The sequence below is a fragment of the Quercus lobata genome, chromosome 8, assembly GCF_001633185.2.
Source record: "Quercus lobata isolate SW786 chromosome 8, ValleyOak3.0 Primary Assembly, whole genome shotgun sequence".
In the NCBI taxonomy this organism is placed as follows: domain Eukaryota; kingdom Viridiplantae; phylum Streptophyta; class Magnoliopsida; order Fagales; family Fagaceae; genus Quercus; species Quercus lobata.
Window position 1 is genome coordinate 42,835,453 of NC_044911.1, and position 10,582 is coordinate 42,846,034.

The 10,582-nt window shown below is 34.6% G+C and overlaps 1 protein-coding gene across 1 annotated transcript; it reads left to right on the top strand.

Moving 5' to 3' along the window:
• Positions 1 to 3,795: 3,795 nt before the first annotated feature.
• LOC115956906 lies at positions 3,796 to 6,100 on the top strand. Its single transcript, XM_031075170.1, has 3 exons — positions 3,796 to 3,822; positions 4,588 to 4,890; positions 5,724 to 6,100. Exons 1-3 carry the CDS (start codon positions 3,796 to 3,798, stop codon positions 6,030 to 6,032), a joined length of 639 nt encoding a protein of 212 aa, XP_030931030.1. The 3' UTR covers positions 6,033 to 6,100.
• The last annotated feature ends 4,482 nt before the right edge of the window (positions 6,101 to 10,582 follow it).

Below are 10,582 nucleotides of genomic sequence, written 5' to 3' on the forward strand. Positions count from 1 at the left end.
TGGGTTTATCTAATTATTGTTTTATAGATCTTGTTGATTGTAATTTAATTACTGTTTTATAGATCTATATATTTGTCTTCTTTTGAGATAAAAGATAGAAATAGATCTATATAATTGTTTTTTTTTTTATAGCAGATGTGTATAATTTTTTTTTTTTTTTTGAGATTCAGCAGATGTATATAATTGTTTATTCATATAATGTTTGATTGAAATTTAATTATTGTTTTATAGATCTATATAATTGTTGATTGTAATCTAAGGGTTGTTTTATAGATCTATATAATTGTTGATTTAAATTTAACTTCAAATCATTATCTTTTTATTTTTATAAAATTAAAAGCTTTTTTTTTTTTGGTAAGAAATTAAAAATCCCTTTTTAAAATTTTTTTATTTGATTTATTCTTATCTATTTTTTTTGTTCTTTATTGAAATATTTATGTATTCAAGTCATTAGGGCTTTTTTTTTTTTTTTTTTTTGGTATTGAAATGTGCAGCTATTAATTTATTAATTTTTTGAAATGAAATTTAATTTATGTATTAATATTTTTTTTATTCAGATCTAGTTTTATATATATATATATATATATATATATAACTATGTATATATTTAACTATGGGCCTGAAGGCCATAAGGCCTAATAATTTCCGGGCCTTAGGCCTTAACAAGTATTAATATTACTATTTTTTTATTCAGATTTAGTTAATAGAATATTTTTTAAAAAAAAAAATTATGGGCCTTAGGCCCTAGAGCCTAACAATTTACGGGCCCTAGGGCCTAGGCCTTAACAAGTATGAATTTTTTTTTTTCGATCTATTTAAGAGAATATTTATTTTTAAATTATGGGCCTTACTTTCTCAAAAAAGAAAAAAAATTATGGGTCTTAGCCTTGGCCTAAGGCCTTATCGATTAGGCCAGCCGGAGTAAGAACCCAATTTTGCTTTACCTTTCTACTCTCTCAGTTGCTCACTCTCGAAGAACCCTAATTTTGCTTTTCCTTTCAACTCTCTCAGTCACTTACCTCTTGAAGTCTCGACTCTCTTTCTGACCTTGAAGTTGGTAAGTCATTACAATACTTGGACAACATAATCCTTATTTGCTTATGTGTTGCTGTGGTAATGTTAAAAAGATCTAGATTATAGCTCTCTTGGCTACAATTTAAAAGACAAAATGACCAAAAAAAGAGAAGAGAATTTTGAAAAGATGTAGCCAAGTGATTTTTTAGTGAGCATGTACCATTTCAAGGTCTTGTTCTTACTTCCTTGTCTCATGCTACATAGTCTTTTGTTTTTTTTCAATGGTACATTTAACCTTAAAATTGACAATAATAAGCTAATTTATAGGATAGAGTCTATCCCTAGATATGTGATGTGATCCTTCTATATTTTTCCAAGGTCTTATTTTCGCTTCCCTGGCTAAAGCTACAAGGTCTTTTTGTTTGTTTCTGTAGTACATTTACCCTGACAATAATTAGCTAATTTATAGCTCTGTCTCAAGATATGTTATTTTGCTAGTTTATTTTATCATAGCCTCTGAGAGATTTATCTAGATAAAGAATGCTATTATCTCATGCTTAGATGTGTTCAGTCACATTTTTTTGTTCATTGGATGTGGATCAACTAGTTTAGGTTCCTAAATGTTGTGTTTCTGTTAGTACTTTTGTGTTCTTTATCCTAAAGAAACATGCTATGGTTTCACTAAACTTTTTGGTTGAAGAAGGAAGAATTTAAAGGCAAATACAGTTGTTAGGTTGTGAGCTACATGAAACGTATTTCCTGAACTTTCATTTGGTTGGGCAAGAAGAATTTAGGGGCATGTACACTTGTTAGCTTGTCAAATACCTTGGCATTGGGACATAGGGATGTGAAAAAAACCGACAAACCGAAAAAACCGCTTCAACCCAACCAAATCGTTGCAAAAATTTTGGTTCGGTTCAATTTTGGTTTTATAAATAAAAAATCGAAAATTTCGGTTCGGTTTTCGGTGGCAGATTTGAATGCACTAAACCGACTAAACCGAACCGAAATATATTATTATATTATATTATATTAAATATATAATATAAAGTTTGTAGACATGGGCTTGGCCTTGCCAAATTACTCAAGCCCACTACCCTTTTTTATTTTTTGGAAAGACGTCCACTGCCGCCCACTAGGCCAAAATGGCCAAATGGCCATAAAATCCTAACTATATAATTAGTAGTTCTAGTTTCCAAACTATATTTTTTACTAGCATTTCAAGTCTAAGAGACTCGATTTAGGGTCTATAAATCGAGTTTTTGAGACTCGATTTTCATGGGTTGTTCACGTCTGATGTGACACTTTTTTCATGTGGCATCTACATGGAAATCGAGTTTCTAAGACTCGATTTACATTTAAAAAGAAAACAAAAAAAACCACAAGGACAACAGGAAAAGAAAACCACAACAACAGAATGTGCTCATCAGAGAAGAAAGAAAAAAAAATCCAGAGAAAAATATGTGTTCATCAAAGAAGGAAGAAAAAAAAAAAAAAACCTAGATCGCGCGACCCAAGTCGCAGAAAAACCCAGATCGCGCTGCGACTTGGGTCGCGCGGCGACTTAGGTCGCGCTGTGACCTGGGTCGCGCGTGGCCTGGGTCATCGCGCAGCAGCCTGGATCTGGCGGCCTGGTCTTGTGTGGCCTGCATCTCCATTTCTTCTTCTTCTTCTCTTTCTTTCTTTTTTTTCTTTCTTTCCACGTTTTTTTTTTTTTTTTTGCTGTTTCTGCATTTTGGGTCCTTAATAATATTATTTTTGGATTAGAAATCGAGTCTTAGAGACTCGATTTCCATGTAGATGCCACCTAGAAAAAGCGCCACATCAGACATGAACAACCCATAAAAATCGAGTCCCAAAAACTCGATTTATAGACCCTAAATCGAGTCTCTTAGACTCGAGATGCTAGTAAAAAATATAATTTAGAAACCAGAACTACTAATTATATAGTTAGGATTTTATGGCCATTTGGCCATTTTGGCCCGCCCACTACGTTAAAGAAGCCCACTACCTAAAATTAAACTAATTAACTTAAATTAATTAAGTTAAATAGAAACTAATCGAAAATAAAGAAAATAAAAACGGGTAAATTACAAAGTTAGTCCTTATCCTTTACACTAGATTTCAATTTGTTCCCTAACTTTTTAATTATGTCAATTTGATCCTTAACATTTTGGTACTATGTCAAAACAATTCCTACCATTAAGTAATGGATGGAAAATGCTGATGTGGCTAACAATCAAAATAATAATAAAAAAAATGATTTTTTTGCCACATCAGCATCATAATTAAATAAAATATTAATCTTCCTTCGTTAATTTTTAAAGAAAAAGAAAAAGAAAATTTTAATCTGCATTTCTTTTTCCTTTCAATTTCTTGGCATCCAAACACACTCCAAAATCAAATCCTACAAAAATCAACCCTTTCAAATTTCGAATGAGTTGATGTAAATATGACCTTCACATACTGAAATGAAAACATATTCAAACATTCGCATTCATAATCAAACCCACAACTCTAAAAAAACCAAAGATCGTAGATTGATTTGGACTGAAAATACCAATTTAGGTGGTTGAAACTTGAAACCCAATCAAATCCATATAGCCAACTAGTCTCCTCAAGCCAACTACAACCCATATGGTGGTTGAAACCCCAAAACCCATAAAGTTTCAAGGAAGCTTAAGATTTCTTAAAAAAATCCAAAACAAACAAGTTACAATTCAATCATAGTCCAGGCCAAAATCGAGCATTCCATATGTGTCGATCTCCTACGAGTCCGTCATGGGAGATCTAAAAACTTCTCAGAAGGTAGTGGGAACCGATCTGAGTTTGGGTCAATTTGAGAGTGAAAGAGAAAGAGAGAGTGATTTGGGTTTGGGTCAATTTGAGAGATCTAGCCCAGAACTTTGAGATAGTAATTATCGAAAGTAATTCTAGAGCTTGCACAAAGGCTATTCAGGGGTTGGGTCAGAGTTGTCCATGGAGGAGTTCAAGTTGGAGCTATATAGTTTGTAATCTAGCATAGCATAGGGTTTCAATGTATGTATTTTCAATTGGGTTAGTAGGGAAGCTAATAAATCTCCTCGTGTTGGCGTTGGCTAGGTGATCTTTGAAGAATAGGTTTTTTTGTTTCTTTGATTTAAGTTTAGGCCCCCAAGCTTTTTGCACACGTTTTCTTACAAGAGGTTTGCCTTGGTTCTAACATGGGGCTCCTCCTAAGTTGTCTACAATAGTTTTCCCCTCTAGATTTTTTTAAATATATGTAAATATGTTTGATTACCAAGAAAGTGTAGAAAAAATTAAAAAAAAGTATAAAGAATATGAAAATTTTTGGCACATTTTTTTATAGATTTTTTTGGTAAACAGTAGATATGTTTTTTGGATTTTTTTTTTCATATAAATACAGATGTGGCATATTTAAATGTTAAATAAATTTTTAATTATAATTTTATTTTGGATGTGAGGTTAGTCAAATTTTTTTTTAAAGTTATGCTGATATGGCAATCTTGATGGGGCATAAAAAATAATTTTTTAATATTCACAGGAATAATTTGACACAAGTGAAAAAGTTAGAGAAACCCTACCCTTACCTACCTACCCCACTTTCAGTTTCACGCCTCCATCTCCCTCACGCCTCACGCCTCCATCACTCCCTCTCTCACACACACCAGCCTCCATCAGTCGACATCTGCCACCGGCCTCCACACTCCGGCTTCCACACGGCGGCCTCCACGGCTACTCCACATACCCCACCGCGGCACAGCCCACACGTATTCACTGTCACGCCTCACAGCCTCCACTCCACACGAATCTGCCTCCACATGCCGACCTTCACACGTCGTCCTCCCCACGCAGCTTGATCTTTTCATTCTCACGGTGACCTTCTCTCTTTTTAATTTCTTGATAACCCTCTCTCTTTTTTGTATTTTGGGTTTTGTTTAATACTGAATCAATGCTATTTTTTGTGAATCTGTGACTGTGATATTGAGTTGTTATTTTCTTATTGAAAAATCGATAAACCAATGTGATGTTCAGTTGTTATTTTCTTTTTGTGACTGTGATGTTGACAGAGTTTTGGAAAAATCGATAGCCCCATGTGCTTAACCAAAAACCGACTGAAACCGACGGAAACCGAAATACCACCGAAACCGATTGATTTCCAATTATTTCGGTCGGTTTTGGTTGAGAATTTCACAAACCGGAAATTTCGGTTTCGGTTGGCCAAAACTGAAAAAACCGACCGTACCGAACCGATTACACCCCTAGGACAGCCATCAGAGGGAGTTTAAATTAACTAATTAGTATTTTTAATGATGCATGCAAATATCTCTGTTTTAACTAATTAGTATTTTTAATGATGCATGCAAATAGTTATCCTTTCTCTTGCACACACTTTAAAATTGGTTCTATCTACATGTTCTTTCTTTCACCATCTTGAGTCTTGAACTTGACTCATTACTTCAGATTCTTAAACTCTGCATCTCTAATCTCTATCTACTATAGTTCGACATTTGACGTTAATCTATCATTACTCTATTCATATTAATCTATCTATAGCCTTATTTTATGAGTTGTTAAAGGTATATGTGTGACACAAATTTACTAATTAATCTAGTTTACTCTATTCATATTTTATTCAAATGCTATAGTTTGAAATGTGAAATTTCTTGCATTTTTGTTTCCTGAACTTGTCTTTGTTTTTTTTATAGGCAGTATGGCTTGCTACATGTGCTCGGTGCAGCATTGAGGATGGTCAAGATATTATTGGGGAGATGGCAGCGATTCTCTGCTCAGCCAAAATGCTGGCACGTCTCCTACTTCTTCTTGCTGGTGCAGGAAGTAGGAGAAGTGCACTGGCAGCCATAGCTTCATTACTGGCCTCGACCTCCTCAGTGACAGCTTTAGGCTGCTCAACCTCCTCCTCAATGACAGCTTCAGGCTCGGCCACCTCAGAATCAGCTTCCTTTCGTATGATATTATTGGGGAGATGTTGGTTAATGCTGAGGCAAGAATTCTGAATTTGGACTGGTGCAATCCATGCAAGTTTTTGGAGGCCTATGATTGCAAAGGGGAACAGTGTGAGTTTCGTAAGCCTTGTCTGCTCCCATGGCCTCCTTTACTCTATTGAAAGCAGCCTTGTCTTCCTCATCGGCAGGAACCTCAATGGTTGACGCCCTCACTGCTTCCTCATACCAAGCAGCAACCCTCGCTGCCTTTTTTTCCCCGGCTCGTCTAAAATTACTAACAAAAAATTCCCTAGTCTTCAAATTAAGAATCAACTCAAGCTCTGCCAAACCAGCTTCAGTATCAAAATACCTACGAAACTCACACTGTTCCCCTTTGCAATCATAGGCCTCTATTTTTTGCACCAGTCCAAATTCAGAATTCTTGCCTCAGCATTAACCAACATCTCCCCAATAATATTGTAAGAAAGGAAGCTGACTCTGAGGTGACCGAGCCTGAAGCTGTTGCTGAGGAGGAGGTTGAGCCTGAAGCTGTCACTGAGGAGGTCGAGGCCAGTAATGAAGCTATGGCTACCAATGCACTTCTCCTACTTCCTGCACCAGCAAGAAGAAGTAGGAGACGTGCCAGCATTTTGGTTTAGTAGAAAATTGCTGCCATCTACAAGAAGGAAGATGAGGAGGATAATGAAGACGAAGATTGAGAAAAATTGAAGTATATATCTGGTGAGGATAATGAACTATTTTACTGGGGTTTGTTCTGGCTTAAATTGCTAGCATATTTTCATGAGCCTTAACAATTCTAAGTATAGCTTAAGCCAATACACTGAGCTCTTCCAAACACTACTAGTTTTGTAACCTTGTCATTAGTCACGTTACTGCTGCTTCATATAATTGTTCTATTGCTCATTCTTGGGAAGTTGCTACTACTCTTCTTACATATACAAATTATCTGATATTGCATTCCTGCTTTTCAAATATATCAGCTGTTGAAATTGGGTTCCGTAACGTTTTTATTTACCTTAAATATCCTCACAACTACAATAAACTATAACATCTATGAAATTTAAGTTTTATTTTTCTTACATATCTTTCTATGCTTAAGTGCACTAAGCAATTTCATGGTCTTTAGATGTTTAACCTGTTCGAATATTTGGCTTAGATATTTGGAAAAATGCTGTTTATTTATTTATTTTTTCTCTTTTGGATAAGAAAAAAAGATGTCTCTTGGTGCTACAAGAGTTTTGCAATTAAATTAGGAGAAAGACATATGTTAATGATGACAATCTACTTGTCTGAACAATCTCATTTTGGGTAGCTGTTGATAAATACTCTCTGACACTGACCATTGACGACATAAACCCACTTTTAAACGAGAATATTTCTCATTGACATTGTAGTTTTGATAGCAATTCCATTGGTTTACTTCATTATCCTCATCCTGCTGGGTTTGGACATTGTCATCACCCATGTAATCCATTGCTGCAGTGAATTTTCTTTTTCACATTTGCTTTTCTCAGCTTGCCATGGATTACAAGTATAAATCTTTACTATATATGAATTGGTTATTTCTGTCGTGCATTTCTTCCTATGTTTTTTTTGGACTGATTTTTAATTAATCCTTGATAGTGCATGTTAATTTCCACTCTTTTGCATCATCTCAATTTTGATTATACTGCTCATAATGGCTTTTTTGTATGTTATTACCATCAAATGGCAATTGAAGTCATGTCATTTTCTAATCATATAATTTCTGTAAAAGTTAGAATTTATTTACCAAATAGTATTAAATGTTGTTCTTCTCAATCACCCTGTCTTCTTTTTATTTCCTTAGTTTTCCTTCTGCTATAAGTTCTCTCATGTTTATGCTCTAATAAATTCGTTTGGTTTGATATAGTTTATCACAACCATCATCATTATTGATTTATCAGTATTGTGAACTTATTTCTTTTCCTTTTTTCCTTGGTTTTCTTTAAGTACAATTAAACAGCCTATGTCTTATTTCATGGCCCTTGGCAATTTATGGGCTAATTTTCTTTACTAATTGAATATACTGAAATTTTGGTTCTGTCTTGGAGGTTTCTCAAACATGCATCCTGGTATGATGGAGCCTGGATGTATTTTGCATTAACAGGATCTTCTTTAGAAGTGTCTGTTGCGGTTTATTGCAGTTAGATGAACTGCAAATCTATTAAGGTGCTCTAAATTTACTAATAATATCATACATTTTGCTGAAGTATTGGTTTTTACCAAAATAATATTTATTTGAAGGTCTGTTGATAGTGCTTTTATGGCATTGTTTCAGTGTAAGCTTACATGTCTAATGTTGTTGATTAGTCTTTTGGTGATAGTTCCTAAGGAATGCCAAGATATACAACCTCGTAGTTGGCTTGATAGTCTTGATGATGGTACAACTGTGGTTGGGATCAATGCGGTCTTTGATATTGAAAAAGCCCATCTAAAAACGAACGCATTCTGAGTTTGTTGTTCTTTCTTTAGCATGACTCCTGACACTTGTGTGCTTTTCTTTGTAAAAGTTGTAGTTTATGTTACTTTTTTTGGATGTTAATATAAACAATTGATGCTCAAAGACATAAATGGATTGGCCGAGCAGAATGTTCATATGAGGAGGCAGAGGAGCCTTGTGCTGTCTTTTTTTACCAGTTTTAAAGTAGAGAGATGGAGTTAAACATTGCTCAGAAAATTTATTTACTGTCTACGTAGTGCTTGCTTGTTTGGAAATTTTTTTGGCACCTGAACTCCTACTTGCTGTGCCCTTGTGCTAATTTACGAAAGTGTTATAAATGGAACTCAAAGAGCGTACATGATTGCAGGAACCTATTGAGTGCTATCCCCAACAAGCGAATTGAGCAAGTGTATCACGAAGCCAACCAATGTACTGATGCACTGCAAAGTTTGTAGCTGGCTCTCAATGTCTTTTTGTCTCTTTTAATGAATCACCGCTTGTGGTGGAGAACATGTTTGCTTTTGACAAAGTTGAGCTAAGCTGTAACAGACTTACTAACTCTTAATGTAATGCATATCCTCTTTTCACCAAATAAAGTATAAAACATGTGTAACTTACCTATTAAAAAATGAATTTCTTATGTAACTAATACTAATTCCATTCACTTGTATAGTTGTCAACAATATTAACTTGTTTTATATGCACACGGTATATGACATTGAAATCCAATAGCATTTGGGCCAATAGCGCCTCCTCTCCCTATAGACCTGTAGACAAGGTGTCATGTTTTCAATTCTATACCGTGCAAGTTGTATAGAAAAGAAATGCTACACTAATCACATATTTATATGTTGTTGTGGAACATGTATATATAGTCTTTGACATAAAACAGTGTACAATATCGAATATGAGGGAAAACCATGTCTGACTATTTTAGAAATGCAAACAGAAGGGACTTGAATAAAAATTCCAGAATTGTCTTTGCCTTTTTACTTGCTCCCAACTATTCATACATGTTTGAATAGAATGTACTATAAAAGTTGAATGAAAACTATGTGTGATAAGTTTGGAAACAGAAAGAGCGTTTGAATGAAGACCCAAATATAACTTTGCAATACATTTGACTCAAATAATTGAAAAATAGTATTGTGATATCCTCTCTTTAAGCAAACCCTGTATGTCATAAAGTTAAAATGTTGTCTTGTCCATTTGCCGCTAGCCATGGTACATGTGTTGCTATCCATAGCATGTATGATTGCAGCTAATGGCATATTATGTAACGACCTCAAGGTTGCCTTGTCCATGTGTTGCTAGCAATGGCGGCATGCATCACTTCCTCATAAAGTTTTTTTTTGATACTTATACCCTTTGTTCTAATAAGATGAGTGTACTTTTTTTTGGGCAAGTTTAAGCAAGGGGATTCAACCCTCAAAATCAAACCCCATAAACGGGGTGGATTGCCACAGGACCACAAGGAGACTGGCTGAATAAGAGTGTACTTGTGTCATGAATGCTAGTATTACTCTTCTCCTTTTTGTAAGTCAGACTACAAGGTGCTATTTTTTCTTTTTACTAGGTTGAACACTTGAACTTAGTCCACTAGTTTGCCAAGAGTCTTCTAGCTCATTGGCATTGCATGCTCTCCTTGTGAGAATAATTAGTTTCAAATCTCTCATCTCCCATTGTTGTAACTTGTAACTATCAATTAGCAAAAAACCAATAAAATGAAATAAAAAACCCCTTAGGATCCAATACATTGTTATAGACATCAAAATTTTATGATCCACACTGTCCAATTAATCATGATCAAATATTTGTGGTCTAATTAATTCCCCATTAATGATGTGTTAAGAGTGAACAATCAGCAGATGAAATCAAGTCACATGTCAAGTCTTTGAGTTACTACAACTCACAAAGAAATGACAAGTGTCCAAGCCACGTGGTAGCGTTAAATAAAGAGATCCATGTGTCAACGTAGAAGAAAATACTCACTTAGAAGGTTTTAATTAAATGGAAGACTGAATTAAATTCAAATTTGATATTCAAAATTCACAATTAACTCTCAATGAATGCAGAGAGAATTCCAAATTAAAGACCATATAGAGGCTTCTCATATGAACCATCGCATACTCTTGTACGA

Coding starts and splice junctions, on each gene's coding strand:
- LOC115956906 (XM_031075170.1), top strand. CDS start 3,796: ATGGGAGATCTAAAAACTTCTCAGAAG. Junction 3,823..4,587: donor ATCTAAAAACTTCTCAGAAG/GTAGTGGGAACC, acceptor TGAAAAAGTTAG/AGAAACCCTACCCTTACCTA. Junction 4,891..5,723: donor TTGATCTTTTCATTCTCACG/GTGACCTTCTCT, acceptor TTTTTTTTATAG/GCAGTATGGCTTGCTACATG.